The sequence below is a fragment of the Chrysochloris asiatica genome, unplaced genomic scaffold (genome assembly GCF_000296735.1).
Source record: "Chrysochloris asiatica unplaced genomic scaffold, ChrAsi1.0 scaffold00248, whole genome shotgun sequence".
NCBI classification, from domain to species: Eukaryota; Metazoa; Chordata; class Mammalia; order Afrosoricida; family Chrysochloridae; genus Chrysochloris; species Chrysochloris asiatica.
In genome coordinates this window covers 3,175,363-3,195,362 of record NW_006408766.1, presented here as the reverse complement: position 1 = coordinate 3,195,362, position 20,000 = coordinate 3,175,363, and the positions used below count along the sequence as shown (strand labels likewise).

At 35.5% G+C, this 20,000-nt stretch overlaps 1 protein-coding gene across 1 annotated transcript in view; it reads left to right on the top strand.

The window, feature by feature from the left end:
- CDH10 (cadherin 10, type 2 (T2-cadherin)) overlaps positions 1–20,000 on the top strand; it is a 154,359-nt gene that overhangs the window by 80,561 nt on the left and 53,798 nt on the right. The window contains exons 5-6 of the mRNA XM_006873667.1: positions 17,176–17,363; positions 19,347–19,600. Coding sequence (XP_006873729.1) covers positions 17,176–17,363; positions 19,347–19,600 — 442 coding nt within the window. The remainder of the gene's footprint in view (positions 1–17,175; positions 17,364–19,346; positions 19,601–20,000) is intronic.

Sequence of the window (20,000 nt, the reverse complement as noted above, 5' to 3'; positions counted from 1 at the left end):
ATATATATATACAATTATAAATATGACCCCACAGATATTCTCATGCTTTTGTAGGATTTTCCCTCCTTAGTTCCCTTGCCTTCAGGTGGTGAAAATTACAACAAAATCATATATTTAAATCATAATTCAATATATTAAACACTAAATGAAGTGTTAATTTGCTCAAAGAACAATGCTGGAAAATTATAATGAATTGTAATTGTTTAAAGTAAAAAGTAAAATTCAGACTATTCCACAATTATCAATTTTTGTCTTGTTTTTATTTTGTTTTGCAATTTTGATTGGATATATAAACATGAAAGTCATGAGCATGCTCATTCATGCTTACTCATGTGTCCACATAAACACACATTTATTTTTTTGCATTGCATTTTTTCTCACACTCACTGTTACTCTCACTCTTTTTTTTTTATGTGCTTTGTTAAACAGGTAGAGATTATGTGTATATAGACACACACATAATTATACATTTAACTGGAAAATGATCAAATAAGATTAGTCTTTATCACAAAAGTCCAAATGATAAAGTCACGAAGTGATAAATTCTTTCATATTTAAAGTGAATCATTTGAAAGACAATTATTTAAAATCACATCTAAAATAGAAAAAAAATAGTTTTCCTTACAAGAAAAAAAAGGGGCATAGATGAGGTGAGCATTCTTAATAATGAAGCAGAGTGATCAGAGATTATTGTTGTTGTTGTTAGGTGCCATCGAGTCAATAGCAACTCACAGTAACCCTATGCACAACAGAATGAAACCCTGTTCTGATCCAACCTCATAATTGTTGCCACAGTTGAGCCCATTGATGCTGCCACTTTGCCAATCCATCTCATTGGGGGTCTTCCTCTTTTCCTCTGACCTTCCACCCTACCAAACATGATATCCTTTTCCAGCGACCAGTCCCTCCTAACAATATGTCCAAAATATGAGAGATGAAGTCTGGCCATCCTGGCCTCCAAGGAGCACTCTGGCTGCACTTCTTCCAACACACATCTGTTTGTTCTTTTGGCAGCCCATGGTACTTTCAATATTTTCTTCCAAAGCCATAACTCAAAAGCATCAATTCCTCTATGGTCTTCCTTATTAACTGTTCTCCTTATTCACTGTCCAGCTTTCACATGCATATGAAGTTATTGAAAATACCATGGCTTGGGTCAGGTGCACTTAGCCCTCAAGTTGACATCTTTGCTCTTCAACACTTTAAAAAAGTCTTGTATAGCAGATTTGCCTGATGTGATACATCGCTTGATTTCTTGATCCGAGGTAGCATTCAGTTAAATGAGTCACTGTGCCTAATTTGATATGAGTCAATTCCAGTTTTCAAAGCCAAGGTTTTGAGGTACAGTCATTGAACTCTAGCTAGTTATTGGAATGGTAAGGTTGGAGACTAAGAGATAGGATTGATGTTTGGACAATATGATGATAGAAATGGAGTTGGAGCTCACATGATAGAATTTTGCATGGTCAATAACTTATTGGTCCTGGTGTGACACTGTGCGCTAATGCGTCAGACTACAAAGTCACTTGAACTGCAAAGTCAGTGGTTTAATCTCACCAGTAGCTCCTAGCAATCCCTATACAGGGTCACTATGGGTTGGAATCGACTCGATGGCACTGACCAACAACAACAACAATGACCTATTCATTGGAAATGTCTTTTCTCAACAACATAAGAAATGACTACATTGTAAACCTTACAGAAGGAATTGACAGAAATAAAATAGACTATATTTGTTTGAAGAGAAGTTGAAGAAGGTCAGTATTGTTATGCAGAATGAAGTCAGGGTCTTACTATGGAACAGACCGTAGTTTGACCTTATGTAATTTGAACTTGAAGAAAATTAAAACCTTATAATGACGTTGTTGCTGTTAAGTGCCATTGAGTCGGCTTCAACTCCCAGCAACCCTCTATAGGGTTTCTGAAGCTTTAAAAATCTTCACAGGAGCAAAGAACCTTTTCTTTCTCCTGAGAAGTAGTTGGCAGGCTTGAACCATGGACCTTGTGGTTTGTACTCGAGTGCTTAAAATATAAAACTACCACCCTCCCTTATAATGATGCTGTTATTGTTGCTAAATACCTTTGAATTGGTTCCTATTCACAGAGACCCTATATAGGGTCCAAGGAGCAGCTGGTGTTCTTGAATCACCAACTTTTTGGTTCAAACCGATCTTGCATTCCATTGCATTAACCCACAGTGTCACTCACGCTACAAGGACTCCCTGTAGAAATATGGAATTTCCCAAATGTTATTAAATGTATAATATCTAAGAGAAATAAAGTACTTACAAATCATATAAATGACCACACATAACTCTGTAGTTTTTCCACTGAAAAATTGCCTTAAGTTACTTGGCATTTTGCATAATGGTATAATGGTATTGTAAAGTCCTTGTGTATTACCCTATTCTCTAAAATTAGCTGGAACTCTCTATCTAGATAGAGTTGAGAATGTTGCTGTTATTGTTAGGTGCCATTGAGTTGGTACCGACTCACAGCGAATCTATACACAACAGAACAAAACAACCTCACAATTGTTGCCACACTTGAACCCATTAATGCTGCCGCTTTGCCAATCCATCTTGCTGGGGGGTTTCCTCTTTTTCTCTGACCCTCCACCTTACCAAACATGATGTCCCTCTCCAATGACTGGTCCTTCCTGACAATATGCCCAAAGTATGAGAGACGAAGTTTGGTCATCCTGGTCTCCAAGGAGCACTCTGGCTGTACTTCTTCCAACGCAGAGCTCTTTGTTCTTTTGGCAGACATTGGCACTTTCAATATTCTTCTCCAACACCATAGCTCAAATGCATCAATTCCTCTATGATCTTCCTTATTCACTGTCCAATTTTTGCATGATATGAGGCTATTGAAAATACCATGGCTTGGGTCAGGTGTACCTTATAGATATAAAACTAGCTATACAAATGAAGTACTATTGTGGTACTGTAGGATAAGCACAGAAGTGTTAACCTCAAGTTCGATGGTTCAAGTACACCAATCACTCCTCAGAAACCCTATTCAGGATTGCTATGAGTCAGAACTGACTCTACAGCACAAACAACAGCAAAACTGTACAAATATGTTGTTAGTCCACTTTTGCCGAGTTTGGCATAGGCCTAAAATTTATAGTGAGACACACTGTAAAGAAATTAAATACCTGGTACAATTGCTGACAGATAACTAATTAAGTTTCTCTTAAATTCTCCAAATTCTATAGAACTTCTATGTTTCTACACATCTCAACCGTGTGCTTCTTTTAGACTGACAATTAACTTGAAAACAATTTCAAAGAAATGTATCACTATGGATTCCCAATTCACTGGGGATCAATAGTCTTTTCAAAACACTTTGCCATGTTGTTTTCCTCAATGAAATGAACAGGAAACTAAGTTATCCTATAGCATCTCTTTTTGGTCTAATTTAGCTTAAATGCCCAAAGCATATCTCCAGTACTCAGATATTTAGGTTCCTGTCTTTCCTCTGGTGAATGTCTTCAATTCTGAAGTCTCAATAGTTTGTCAGTCTCTGGTGTGACTTTCAGTTCTCCTCTCCTTTTTCCTAAATGCCCATTTAGCATTGTATAATTTCCTTAACTGTTCCACAGTTTCCTCCAAGGAGCTTTAACTTGTTTTTAATTTCTTCCTGTTAAACTCATTAAAAAATATCTTTTAAGCATTATCATGTGGAATGGTTTATAAATGTGCATAATTGTGCAGTTTTTCTTAAAGCAAGTATTCTTTGAGATTATTATGCTGCAGAGATGTTATAACAAGATTGCAGACTTAGCAAATGTAAAAATTAAACTAATGGCAGATTATTCTGTTGGTTCATATATGCGGTGCTTTTTATCTCATTTCTGGAAAATTAGAGAGTTCTTGTGCAAATATGAATTGAAAAAAGGGCAGTAGGAAAGGGATAAAGAGAAATTACATTTATTTGAACCTTGTTTTTATATAATAAAAAAGCAAGCACATACATGGAAGCAACCAGTTTGTTTTCAGTGCCTTCTGTGTTATGTCCTGGTTGTATCTTTTGCTGGTCTTAACAGAACTCACCCCGTTACATTTCCTGCTTTCAGATTTTATGTCTGTCTCCAGGGTTTCTTGCCTACATTGAGCTGTCAAAATTATTTCAAATTCTAGTGCACAAATCTGCCAGATTTTTAATATTCAAGTGCAAAGGTGCTATTGATCAAAATTTCAATAGCACAAGTGACCTGGAGTATTTCAATACTGAAAATCCAGCAATATGTCAAAATTTTATGACATCTTTAATAACAAAAGGTCAGATGTTATGCGTGGCTGTCAATATGCATCTCAAAGAGTCCATCTTTAAGGAGCCATGCATTTGACCCAATCTGAAGGAAGGTTTCTTTGAATTATCACAGTCCAGATTTTTAACTTGTTTAATGCCACTTTCTTTATGGGGTAAAGAAATAGCCAATTACCTCTCTCCTCCTCACATTCATGCCTTTATGCTTAAGTGGATATCCAAACTAAGAATATACTCACCAGGAAGAAATATTTATCTGTTCTAGACATTAAAATGAAGCAGATGATTCAATCTGACACCTGGGAATGAACTTAAAACAACCATAAATTGGAATTGATGGGAAAGCATACCACATAATTAAAGCTCCATCAACTGTAAGATAAAAAATAAGCAGCATGCAAATAGATGTTTTTAAGGAGGAATGAAAGTGAAGATGGGTGACAGGCTCCACTTTGCCTCTGTCATTCTCAGCAGAAAACTCTGTTGCTTTCTAGCTCCCCTCCTGCTCTTCCTCCTATATGGTAAACACCTTAGGAAGGAGACATGCCAGCTCTCAAAGTATTCTCAGCTTGCTTTTACAACTCAGAAACTTGTGTTTGATGGGCTAATATTGGAAATAAATGAAAGACTATAAATGAATAGCAATCTAAAACACACACATGCACGTTTGTAAAAATTTGAAATACAGTCCAAACATTTTGTACACCAGCTTTTCTTTAGTCATGAACATAACTCCAGAGAAAGCTTTGTCAAATTATATGACACTGAATAAAAAATGTGTTGAATGTATTAAATACTAAATGTCATATAATCAAAGCAAGCACATATGCATATATGCAACATTTATATCTTTGTAAAATGTTTTTGTAGATAGATGTCATCATGTTGGTTTATTTTGTACAACATTGTCAAGTTCTGAATCATCTTTGCAATCCTTGTTATTTTTTATTCAATTGATGCAGCCAAAACCATAATTCAAAAGCACCATATTTTTTTCTCTTATATATTGTCAAGCTTTTGCATGCATGGGAGGTGGTTGAAAATTCCCTAGATTAGATACATGGTAGTCCTCAAAGTGATATGTTTGTTTATTTTATACTTCAGAGAAATCTTTTGCAACAGATTTCCCCAATGTCATACACTGTTTGAATTATAGGCAGCTGCTTCCGTGGGCATTGATTGTGAATCTAACTAAAATTAAATCCTTGACATTACCAACTTTTCTCCATTTATAATGATGCTGCATATTGATCCAGTTGTGAGGAGTTTTGTTTTCTTTATGTTGAGCTGTAATCTATATTGAAAGCTGTTGATCTTCACCACATGTGCTTCTCTGTCAATATAGTGCTACAACCATTTTAAAAATTATCTTCTGCAAAGTTTGACCTTTTTGTAGTGTTAAATTTATTGTTGGTGAATGTCCATTTTTCTGATGGATCATCTCACTTTGAGATGGATGAAATTTATGGATCTCTATCAGTCAGATGGCCAGTAACTGTCTTCCAAATGTGTTAGCATAGACACATGACCACTTCTGAAATTGTGACTATTTGTTAAAATATTTCAATTAGGATTTGCTTGGGACCTTATTATTGAACACAACCTGTGCAACTTGGATTTCTTCCTTCAATTCCATTGGTTCTTGAACTTATGCTACCTTCTGAAGCACTTGAATGTCAACCAATTCTTTTTGGTGTCATGAGTCTGCAGATTCCTTCCTCTTTCTTTTGATTGTTCCTGTCTTGTATAATATTTACCAATAAGCACAGGACTACAAGGACAGTTCAAACCACAGGTCAATTATTCAAACTTACCAGTCACTCCTTGGAAGCCTTATGCTGGTTGTCTATGGGTCAGAGCCAACTCGCCGGCTCTTAACAACAAGTGTCCTTTACTATTGAAAACTAAGGTTTGAATTTTTATGCAGTACTTTCAACTTGAGAAATGTTGAGCATGCTCTTTCTTTTTGTTTTTTTATGCTTCGGGTTTTTCATGTTTCCTTATAATAATTTGTCTTCTTGAACTGTCTTTTTGAAAGAATCCATTCTGCTCTTTTACTTCATCAGTTCTTACATTAACTTTATTCTAAGTTCAACAACTTTTAGAGTCTCCTTGGACATCCATTTTGGTATCTTATTTCTTTCATGTCTTTTCAATGATGTTTTGCTTTCTTTCTGGACGTTTTTCTTGATACCTTTTTACAAATCATCTGGTTTTTGGTCATTAGCCTTCAACACATCAAATCTATTCTTGAGATGCTCACTAAATTCAGAGAGATATATTTGTGAAAACACTTTGGCTCTCCAAGAGTCATTTACATTTATTTTTCCTTAAGCAATCAATAATCTGTTGTGCATTCAGCCCCTGGTCTTGTAATGAGTGATGCTTTTGAGCTTCTTCATTGCCTCTTTCCACAAATCTGTAGATTCCTATGTATTTCATATGACAGTGACCATGTGCATAATCATCAGAAATGTTATTGCTAAAAGGGAATTTACAGTGAGTAAGTGCTGGTCTTGCAAAATAAAAATTTGAATTCTCTGATAGAAGATTGTTGTTGTTAAGTGCTGTTTAGTCAATTCGGACCCATCACGACCCTGAATAGGGTTTCCAAGGAGCGGCTGGTGAGCTTGAACCAGTGACCATGCAACTCAAATGACTTTGCAGTCTGATGCATTAACCCACAGTACCACACCAGGGCTCTGATAGAAGATTAAGTCTACTCTATTTCAGTGAATAGAGAATAATTACAAGTTTTTCTGTCTTGAATAACCAGAATACCTTGATAACCGTTTTATTATTCTTTTAGAGAATATAAATAATTATTATTCAAGATAGTACAAATAAGTAGAAATGTGTGTACAGAAACATATTTTATGTAAGTCAATAAGCAATTGAAGGATAAATTGATATTATATCATATTATGCTACATTAGATTTTATTATATCATGTTATATTACTGTTTTAAAGTTTTTTTTAAAATCAATTCCAAATCATAGAGACTATGTACAGTGAAATAAAACACTAACCAGTCCTGCATTATCCTCAGAAATATACTTATGTTTGAATATGTTTGAATCCATTGCAGTAGCAATTGTGTTAGCCCATCTGTTGAGAGGTTGCCTCTTTCTGACTTGTACTCTGTTTTATCAAACATGATGGGCTTTTTCATTTCTGGTTCCCCCTGATAACATATCCAAAGTACATGAAATGATGTCTCTCCATCCTGGCTTCTAAAGTTTATTCTGTCTGTACTTTCAACACATATTTGTTTGTTCTTCTGGCAATCCATTGTATATTTAATATTCTTCACAAATCATTGTTGTTGTTGTTGTTAAGTGCCTTCGAGTCGGAGCCGACCCATAGCGACCCTGTACAGGGTTTCCGAGGGTGTAAATCCTTACGGGAGTAGAAAGGCTTATCTTTCTCCCGCGGAGCGGCTGGTAGTTTCAAACCACTGACCTTAAGGTTCGCAGCCCGATTCGTAACCACTACATTAAAACCCATCAATTATTTCTTGGTCTTCCTTATTCATTGTCTAGCTTTTACATGCATATGAGGCTATTGAAAATTCCATGGCTTTGCTCCATCCAAGTCAGAAATGTCAACTCTACCTTGAGGATGCAGCTCTTTCTCAGTCTTATTTGAGTGTCCTCCAACATTTATGACACTATGTCAGACAATACTCCCCTGCTGTAGTATAAGCAATGGACAGTTAACCACAAAGTCAGTGGTTCAAACCTATCGGAATCCACCTCCAACCATGGGTTACTGTTTCTATGTGGCTTCTGAGCAGGATTCTGTCTATGTTGTTAGGTGCCATCAAATCGGTACCAACTCATAGTGACCCAATGCACTACAGAATGAAACACTGTCCAGTCCTGGGCCAACATACAGTATTTTCCACACTTCAGCCAGTTGATGGTGCCACTTTGCCAATCCATCTCACCGGGGTCTTCCTCTTTTTTCTCAGTCCCTGCACCCCTGCACCTTATTACTCATGATATCCTTCTCTACTGACTAGTCCCTCCTGAAAATATGTTTGAAGTATGAGAGAAAATTTTTGGCCATTCTGGACTCAAAGGAGCACATTGTCTAAACTCTTTCCAACACAGATCTCTTTGTTCTTTGGCAGCCCATGGTACTTTCAATATTCTCCTCCAATACCATAATTCAAAAGCATGAATTCTTCTACGATCTTCCTTATTCACTGTCCAACTTTTACATGCATATGAGGTTACTGAAAATATCCTGGCGTGGGTCATGCACATCTTAGTCCTCAAGTTGATATCTTTGCTATTCAACACTTTAAAAAACATCTTGTGCAGCAGATTTTCCTAATGCAGTAGGTTGTTTGATTTCTTGACTGTTGGTTCCATGAGTGGTGACAGTTGATCCAAGAAAAATGAAGTCTTCAACAATTTCAATCTGTTCTCCATTGATAAGAATGTTGTTTATTGGTGCAGTGTTGACGATTATTGTTTCCTTTACATTGAGATGGAATCCATATTGAAGGCTGTGGTCTTAGATTTTTATCAGTAAGTATTTTAAATCCCCTTCACTTTCAGCAAGTTTGTATCATTCGCATATCACAGGTTATTAATGAGTGTTCCTTCAACCTTGATGCCACAGTTTTCTTCATATAACCCAGTTTCTTGGATTATTTGTTCAGGATACAGTTTGAATAAGTATGGTGAAAGAATATAACCCTGCCGCACACCTTTGCTAATTTTAAAACATTCAGTGTTCCCATGTTCTGTTCAAACAATTGCCTCTTGGTCTACGTACAGGTTCCTCATGAGCACCATTAAGTGTTCCAGAATACTCATACTTCACGTTGTTGTACATAGCTTGTCATGCACACAATAGAAAACCTTTACATAGTCAATAAAGCACAGGTAAACATCTTTCTGGTATTCTCTGCTTTTAGCCAAGATCCATCTGACATCAGGAATTATGTATCTCGTTCCACTTCCTCTTCTGAATCCGGCTGTAACCTCTGTAAATTCTCTGTCAATGTATGATTATAGCCATTTCTGTATACCTTGAGTAGAACTTTACTCACATGTGATATCAAAGATATTGTCTGATGATTTCCACATTCTGTTGGGTCACCCCTCTTTGGAATGGACACAAATACGTATTTCTTCCAATCAGTTGGCCAGATAGTCATCTTCCAAATTTCTTGGCAGAGATGAGTGAGTGCTTCCAGTGCCGCCTCATTTTATTGAAATATTTCAATTTTTTATTTCATCAATTCCCGGTGCCTTGTTCTTTGCCAGTTTCTTCAATGCACCTTGGACTTTTTCTTTCAGTATCATTGGCTCTTGATCCTATGCTGCCTTTTGAAATGGTTGAACATACACCATTTCCTTATGATACAGTGACTCTGTGTATTCCTTCCATCTTCTTTTGATTCTGGCTATACTTTGTATATATGTTGTTTTTGTTAAGTGCCATTGAGTCAGTTCTGACTCATGTCAACTCTGTGTAGGGTTTCCAAAGAGTGGCTGGTGGATTTGAAACACCAACCTTGGGACTCTAACTGAACTTGTGGTCCAGTGTATTATCCTGTAGTGTCACACTAGGACTTCACTATGTATAGATAGATAGATATGAAAAGAGAGATTTAAAAGTTTTAGGTACTTTGTAATATGAACTGGAGTCCTGTTGTGACGCTGCAGGATAATGCACTGGACTATAAAATTGGATTGAAAGACAAGATTGGTAGTCCAAACCCACCAAATGTTTGAGGGAAAACCTAGACAGGGTTGTTATGAGTTGGAATTGATTAGATGGTACTTAACAACAACAATAGTAATAATATGAATTAATAAAGTATAATCATTTTCTTTTGTAGGTATCAAAGTATAGTAAAATTAACATAACTGAAATCTTATAAAAATGAAATCAATAATGTAATGGGTATTGTATCTTATTCAATAAAGAAATGAAATGATGATTTTGAATCCTTGATCAGAACTCTAATTACAAGACCAAATTGAGAAATATTCAGAATCTAAATATGTGCATAAGAATAAAAATGAAGTAATCTCAAGTAGATCAAGCTAAAAATAACAACTAGGAGAACAAATTCCCAGAAACAATACCCATAGTTAAATCTATGTAACACTAAAATTAATGAAACAAAGAAGCATTTTTTATATTGTTACAAATCAGGCTGCTAACCTCAAGGTCAGCAGTTCAAAATGACCAATCATTCTTCAGGACAAAGATGAGGACTTCTGCTCTCTTACAGATTTACAGCCTCCGAAACCCATCTGCAGGGTCGCTATGAGTCAGAACCAAGTCCTCAGCATACCACCACCACCACATACATATGTATGTATATATATCTGTTGAAGAGAAAATACATTTTATGGAGACTATCTCAGCAAACTTTGATAGCTTCTAACATAATAAGAACACTTTTCCTTTTATATTTTGAAAAATAATTGCAGCAAGAACAACAAAATTCAAAACTTAAAAAGCAGTCATCCTTTCTATTCGCTCTCACCTTCAATTCTTTGTTACAGAAAAGGATTTGGCACCATTACTCTATTTATCCTCATATTGAGCTAGAATTCCCTGAATAATAACTTTTGGTTATATTTATTAAAATAATTTCACACATTACCTATTGAGTTTCTTTCATGATAGGTAAAAATTGAACTCAGTTATGCCGTTATATATTCTCCTCCAATTGTAATTGTGTCTATTTTTTCAGTTCCTCTGTTCATTATATTTGTAAATTTAAGTATCATGGATTATTATATTTTATTTTACATCTGCTATTCATAGTCACCTTCTCTTTTTCTGTCTCAAGAGCATTTGCACTGTACTGCCAAATAAACTTTCTTTGAATATCTAAATCAAAAGCAGAAATTTAAAAGTTTAATTTAAAAAAATACTAAGCTATTAATTGTATAAAATTTTGGTATTAATAGCAGTATTTATAATCAAACATGCCCCAAAACTTTATATTATGGGTAGTTGTATTCCTTTTGTTTATTTTTATCATTTTGCTTTTATTTCTTTTCTATACACAATTTCCCCAGATCAGTGTTTGAGTGGTTTCAAAGAATCAACTTTTGACATTTAATATTTTTATTCACATTTTTAATTTTTATTCACAATTTTAATTCATTTAGTTGTGCTTTATATTTATGTATTATTTCCTACTCCTGTGATGTTCTGTTTATTATATTATTCTTTTTAGTTTCCTATGTTTAAGCTTATATTCCTTTGTATATAAGCTTGTTATGTTATATTCTACCTTTTCTAAGTGGTATAATTTTTTTGGCACTACAAAAAGTATAATTTACTTTTACTTTTTTTTTTTCCAATTCTAGCTGGTTTTTGTGTTTGTCTACAAATATGTTACTTATTAGAAGCTTAATTATATAGAAGTTTATTTTTAAATTTTCAAGTGTATGAGGTGCTAGGGGTTAACTTAATTGAAGTATGGTCAGATAATACACTTATATATTTATTGGGCAAAATGTTTCATTCATGCTTGAAAATAATTTGTTTTGTGAAGATAGTGACAAAGAATTTTTTTTTAAATATTTCAATAAAACTATGTTATTTGTATTTGTTGTTATTTTTTAAGTATATATGTCCAAGGGAACTTCAAAAGTTCATGGAAAATTGGAATAGAAAGATAACAGAGTTTTTCCTGGCATGGCACTGTAAAGAGGTCACTGTAAAGAAACAGACTGAAAGTTCAATTTGAAATGCAAGGTCGGCAGTTCAAACTCACAAGCCTGTCTTAGGAATTCCTATTGAGGGTCACTATGAGTCAGAACTTAAGTTGACAGCACTAACAACAACATATGTATATACACTTGAATGATGATGTCCTGAGAAAACATTAGTGTCGTTGGATTTTACATAGGTTCTAGATTGGAGAAGATGCCTGATGGTGCAGTGGCTTAAGCATTGCACTGCTAATAGAAACATGGGCAGTTTGAATTCCACAGCCCAAAGATGATGCAGTTTGCTTCTGTACAAGATTTGCAGCTTTGGACACCCTCTGGAGCAGTTCTATTTATGTCCCCTAGGGTCTCTTTATGTTGGGATTTATTTGATGGCACCAGGTTTCTATATTGGAGAATAGACTAATAATGATGCTTAAGATATAATAGAAAACAGGTTGACCAAAACTTTGTAAAACAAATGAAATGAAGAATTGACCTTAACATCTATAAAAAGTTCTTGAAGTGCTTTCAGTATAGACTTAATATAATTCTTGTAATTTACAATGGTTACTTTTGATTGGGGTGCTTTTTCTATAGTATCTCATAGTGTTTTAGCTTTAAGATGTTCTTGTAGAAATTAGGCTAGGGTTGTTAGTGTTCTATGCTAGGATCATGGAGAAATAGATACCTATCAAAAGGAAGATCAGAAGTTTGCCAGGCAAAGGATTGAAGGAAAATGTGTCCGTAGGAGGAATGTGTGCTAAGTATTGTACTAACTTGTATGTTGGCATGTTGGTGAAAACTAGGTAAATCAATGGGATTGGAGAGTATTATTCAGGAGAAAAAAAATGACAGAACAGAGAAGCCAAATTATAGGGCCAGCGTTGTTGTTGTAAAGATGCTCGATTTCATCATTTGTACAAGGGCAACCATTGAAGAATTTTGGAATTCTTCATATTTATTGATAAGGTTGATATTTTCAAAAGGGTAATTCTCTTATCGTTTCCATATAGACTGAGAGTGGCTGAGAATGGATTAAATTTGGCTAGATTAGCTCAGAAGCTTTCATTTGTACAATTGACACATATCTGTATAGTAAACAAGAGTCTCTGGTAACACAATGGTTAAGTATTCAGTTACTAACAAAAAGGTCAATGGTTTGAAACCACTGATATCTCCACAGTAGGAAGATGTGGCAGCGAATTTGCTTAAATAGTACAGTGTTAGGAATTTTATGGGGCAGTTACTCTGACCTATGGGTTTTCTATGAGTGGTAATCAACTTAATGACAGTGTATTTGTTAGAGACTACACCACATAGAGAAGTCCTATTATGGCTCTGTAGAATAAGCACTAGACTGCTAACTAGAATGTCGGTGGTTTAAACTCACAAGCTTCTCCTTGGAAACCCTATAGAGAGTTATAATAAGTCATAACCCAGTTGACAACACTTAACAGGAAGCAACAACTACATTAATAGATGATTCATAGAGTCCTTCTGTAAAATTTATCTTTAAAGATTTGGAACTAAAGTTATGACCTAAGTAATGAACTATTCAATGATCTTATATGCATGCGGAATCCTGGTGTGGCACTGTAGGATAAGTACTGCACAGCTAACTGCAAGTTTGGCCATTCAACCTCACCAACCACTCCTCCAAAACCCTAGACAGTGTTAGTATGAGTCTGAACTAACTTGGCAGTGCCTAAGAATAAATAATAACAACAATATGCATGTGGAGGTAAGAAAATGAAAAAGGAGGACAGAAGAAAAATTGATGCATTTAAACTGGCGTCTTAATAGAGAATTGTGAAGGTACCATGGGTTACCAACATAATGAACAAAGTATTCTTACAAGGAATGCACCAGAATATTCCTTAGAAGCAAAGATGGTAAGACTTAGACTCATTTGCTTTGGGCATGCCATCTGAAAAGCTTAATTTCTTGAAAAAGACATTATTGTTGGCAAAGTAGAGGATCAGTGAAAATGAAGAAAGTCCTCGATGAGATGGATTATCTTCATGGCTGTAACAATAGATTCAAACATGCAACAATTGTGAGGATGATGCAGGACTGGGCGGTTTTTCATTCTATTGTACATGGAATCACTACGAATCAGAATGAACTTCAGGTTGCTGCTGATGTTGTTAAGAGCCACAGAGTTGCTTCTGACTCTTAGTGACCCTATATAGGGTTTCCATGCAGTGGCTGGTAAGTTTGTATCTCCACCCGGAAGTTCAAATCAACCTTGCAGTTCAATGCTTATCTTACAGTATCACACAAGGACTCCATGCACCTACAACAATGATAACATACATGAGGTTTCCATGAGTTGGAGCCAGATGGTATTGGTGTGGTGCTGTAGAATGAGTACTGGTTTGCTAACCACAAGATTGACAGTTCAAACCCACCAAACACTCCTCAAAAACCCAATAAAGGGTCATTATAAGATGGAACTGACTCGATGGCACTTAATGACAACAAAGATGAAAACTAACACAATACCAGTGATTCACTCAAGTGGACACAATGAGAATATAATGGTGAAAAAATACTCTAAAATGCTTTGCATTGCATCTTCATGGTCCATATGCAAAGAAGTGAGTTATGTGATGTCTATTTGTGGTAAATGATATGAAACATTATTGTGAGTATAAATACAATTTTTAATAAGATTTCTTCCATTAAGGTCAGTGTAAGTCTTCTGATGTTGCAATTGAACAGTGTTATGGATTGACCTATGTCCCTCAAAATGATATGTTTAACTCCTAATCCCTAGTACCTGTAAACATGATCTTCTTTGGAAATGGGATCTTTGTAAATGTCACCCACCAGTTAACAGAGGAAATAGTGAGGGTTTTTTTTTTTTTCCAATATGAGTGGTGGCATGTAAAAGTGGAGGAAACATTGAGAAACAGGAAGATGAAGGAAAGCCAGGTGAAGATGCTCTAGAAGTCAAGAAATATCTAGATCTGCAAAAATATGGAAGAGGCATGAGCTAAACTTCTCTAGAGATTCCAGAGAAATATGGATGAGACTAGCATATTAATTTGAACTTCTGATTTCCAAAACTGTGACATAATAAAATTCTGTCCTTATATAGTTTTTAGTATTTAGTTATAGCAGCCTTAGGAAATGAATGTAGTAATGAAAGGAGCTCTGGTAGCGTAGTGGTTATGAATCGGATTGTGAACTGCAAGGTCAGCACTTTGAAACTACCAGCTGCTCCGCGGGAGAAAGATGAGGTGTTCTGCTCCCGTAAAGATTTACAGCCTTGGAAACCCTGTTCAGGGTCGTTATGTGTCAGAACCGACTCAACGGCACATAACAACAACAAGTGAAAGTGGACACTTGAAGGAATAGAAATGAACAAGTCATCTGAATATCCAGAGGAATGATTTCCCAAAAATAAGACACCTCAAATACCCAAGATGCCAGGAGCTAAAGGATTGGTTGAAAGTTGCTGTCAATAGTGTATTGCCAGAAACAGGTGGAGTGAAAAATAGAAAAGAGAATCAGTAGTACAGCCTAAGAAACCAATTGGAGTAGGAAGAAACATGATTTTTAATGATGACTTTTAGGAACCAAGTTCCAAACCTCAACTCTATAATGCCCATGTGAAAGTAGTGCAGAAACAGTTTTATGTGAGGAAAATCAAATGAGAAAATATGTAGAGGTGTAAGAAATTAAATTTTGACCAGAAAGTCTGAAAAGCGTAGTGCAGTGCAAATCTTTAATAGAACTGACTAAAGGTGTAATACATTAGGAAAGATAAACTAGGGTAAAAGCACAGCTGGCTAAGAGCTCTGGGCTTTATTACATACATTCAGCAGAATTACTTAAGGTTTATGGGCAAGAAGGTGCTATCATCAGAAGTGTACTTCAGGTCAATTAATCTGTCAGTAATATGTAGTTTATGATCAGGTGCTAAAGCATAAATCTCATTAGCAGTAGAGGTTATTCAAGCTAGAAATACATCTAGGTGCATACACTGGAGCTTAGATAAATTCTTGTTTTGCTCTGGAATGGAGGAGAGTTTGTCAGAATTTAGTGCTTTTGCATTGACAGTGTGAAGGACATCTTCATATTTCTCCCAAAAACTAGCCTTTGTTTTTCTCTCAGCATAAATAAAAATAGAATTCCTATCAACTATAGTTGATGTTATGGGAATGTATAACATCTTAAGCTATAGATAAATAAATCAAGAGTAATAAATAACTAAGTACAGAAAAATGAATGCAAGTAGATAGAAATAACTACTCTAAATTTTGTGAATTGTTATGATTGTTACAAAAAAAATGTTCATTTAAAAAAGTCACTATTTCTAGTGTTGTTAGAAGTAGACATTTGCTATTCATAATAATATCCAAAGACAGCAATCCCAAAAGTTTCTGTTTTTTTCAGGGCCAGATTTTAATGATTTCCAATCCATATGTATTAACTAGTTGTATGTGTTAATTAACTTCGAAACTACCAGCCGCTCCGCGGGAGAAAGATGAGGCTTTCTACTCCCGTAAGGATTTACACCCTCGGAAACCCTGTACAGGGTCGCTATGGGTCGGAACCGACTCGACGGCACTTAACAACAACAACAAAAGGAGCTCTGGTAGCGTAGTGGTTACGAATTGGGCTGAGAACCTTAAGGTCAGCGGTTTGAAACTACCAGCCAGCCGCTCCATGGGAGAAAGATGAGGCTTTCTACTCCTGTAAAGATTTACACCCTCGGAAACCCTGTACAGGGTCGCTATGGTTCGGAACCGACTCAACGGCACTTAACAACAACAACAACAATGTAGTCACTGTTGTTGGTTTGAACCTCAAGTTCTACAGTTCAAGCTCACCAGTCACTCCTCGGAAACCCTATACAGGATTGCTGTGTGTTGGAATCAAGTCAACAGCACTTAATAACAACAACAAATATAGTAATTGTGAGAACTGCTAGCCACAACTGCCTATTAACTACTTTGATGAAGAAGGCTTTTTGGCTCCCACAAAGATTCAAAGTCTCAAAAATCTTATATAGGGTCACTATGAGTTGGAACCAACTCAATGGTACTTAACAACAGTAAGATTTAGGGTTTAAGATTTATAATACAGTCTCATATATATATATATATATATATCTTTGAATACTCTATTGAGAAGGCTCTTTAATTATCCATCTATCTCTTTATATATCTATTTCTTTATTCTTTACAGACACCATCCATCTTCGAGTCCTTGAATCCTCCCCAGTTGGCACAGCCATTGGAAGTGTAAAAGCAACTGATGCTGACACTGGAAAAAATGCTGAAGTAGAATACCGGATTATAGATGGTGATGGGACTGATATGTTTGACATCATAACTGAGAAGGACACACAGGAAGGGATCATTACTGTGAAAAAGGTACACAGCATCAGTATAAATGAGCATCTGGGTATTTATGAAGTAAAGATTTTATGACTCTACTCTAAATTCATGCCTTATCCACTAAGAAATATTACTATCATGTTCTAATGAAATTCATATTGTGCATAAGAGGGATATAAGAACAAAGAGCTTTTTAGAAATGTTGACCTTATGTTTTGCTTGTTGAAACGTTACATGAGATGTTATAAAATTTCTTGGCAAGTTAATGTATGTGTAATATAGCGCAGTCATATTAAGATGTTGTTGTGTTGTGAAGTGCCGTCGAGTCAGTTCTGACCCATAGCGACCCTGTATAGGGTTTCCTAGAGCAGCTGGTGAACTTGAACTGCCGACCTTGCAGTTCAAATGGCTTTGCAGTCTGGCTCATTAACCCACCGCGCCACAACAGGACTCCCATATTAAGATAGGACCACCATAATAATACTGCTTTCTTAAAGGTTAAACTATTCAATAGCTAATAATGATGATACATCCAGTTGGATGCATAAAGAGTAGTATGCCATCTTTCCAGATGTATGAAGCAATAATTAGAGTTGCTAATAAAAACAGACAGCCTGAATTGGAACATAATTTAATTGTTCACATTTTCCCATCTGCTATATAAATTAAACTTTTTTGCTAACATATGCTCAGTTATACAGTGTAAAGGTAGCCAGTTTTAAATAGTAGAGTCAATACCATGGCAATATGAAAAGAATGAAGCCCATTAAAATTTAGATTTTAATGAAATGTCATGCACACGCTACGTGCATAAAGTAACCGCTGATGCGCTGGTTAGTCAGAGAAAAAAATGATTCTAGGATTTTATTGCAAAGCATAAATTTCACCACAGTTGTTAAAGGGAAAGTTATCAGCAAAGAGGAAGCAGCTTCCTTCTTGTTTTTCATGGCCAGGAATATAACAATGTAATGAAAATAAAATCTGCTCTTCTCAGAATACAAAAGAAGATTAAGGGAGTCTCTTTCAACATGCATTTTATATGTTAACAAAGCAAGTCTTTTAGAATGGGTATTAAGGGAGCATTTGAATTTTTTACTTGTGATGATTAGCCTGTATCAATACTTAAGTACTTTTTTGATTGTCAAATGTATCCTGATTACCCAATAGTATTAAAAAAAAGTAAGTAAAATGTCTATTTTTCTCTTTGCACACTGTTTTCCTCATCCTGAATGATTTATGCCACTTTTGAAAGTTTCATCCAACTCTTCAAAATATTATATAGTTTTTATAATGTCATGAGTCCATCATGGAGCTAAAAAGAAAACTGATTTTTTTGCTTAGACAAAGTTTAGCAATGGCCAACACCTAGTGCACACACATACAACCATAATTACACAAGCATACACAGAAAATCCACCAATTAATTTTTAATGAGTCATTAGGAGTCCTGATGTTGCACTGTACGATAAGCACTAGACAGAAAGATCAGTTTGAACCACCAGGTCAGTGCTTCAAACTCAACAGCCGCTCCTTGGAAATTCTATACATGGTTGCTATGAGTAGAAAATGGCTCAGTGGCACGTAACAAGAAGTTATATGTTTTAATACGTTTTACAATTTTTCCAAGGCTCAAAATTTCATTTCTTATAACTTCTGAAATATTTCATAGTTGATATATAATTGTTGTTATGTGCCACTGAGTTGATTCTGACTCATAGTGACCCTGTATAGGGTTTCTGAGTGATGCCTGGTGAGGTTTGAACTGCCGATCTTGCAGTTCAAATTGACTTTGCAGAGAGTGCATTATCCTGCAGTGCCACACCAGGACTCCAGTCGATACATATATTTAAAAAAAATTATCCCTAATTAACAGGTAGGCATTGTATCATTTTCTTGCTTTCCTTTTGTTGTTATTATTATTTATCATTTAGTCAGGCTTCACAAATCATACACTTATATGGATAGCTAATATAATCTTTTTTCCCTCACTCTAATTTGATGATTTATTTGCTTCCATAGCCTCTTGATTATGAAAGCCGAAGACTTTATACACTAAAGGTTGAAGCAGAAAATACTCACGTTGATCCACGTTTTTATTATCTTGGACCTTTTAAAGATACTACGATTGTGAAAATTTCCATCGAAGATGTAGATGAACCTCCTGTTTTTAGCAGATCCTCCTATCTGTTTGAGGTTCATGAAGATATTGAAGTGGGTACAATCATTGGTACTGTAATGGCAAGAGACCCAGATTCTACTTCCAGCCCCATTAGGTAACTATGCTTCATCTTAAGATAAAAAGAAAGGGAACCTGAATTTACATCTAAACTATTTAATACAATGAAAGTTGCAAGAGTCTCTACATAAGTAAGTACATAACGTTTGTGAGCATAGGTGTTTTAAGTAAATCACATCTGAATGGCTTTGGGTAGGACACGAATATATTTTCCAATATTCCAGCTCTTAATGCAACTTTTCACCTGAAACCTGGCCTATGGCATCTGTTTGTTCTTCTGCTTCTTGGTATACAACATTTTAACTACAAATTTCCAATGCAACCAAATTGCTATATTAGTGATTCCAGGCTAATAAATAATATGTGATGTAAAAGAAATTTTAGCAGTTAAAGCCATTGCTGACAAGTAGATTTTCACTTATAGTAATCCTTTGGTG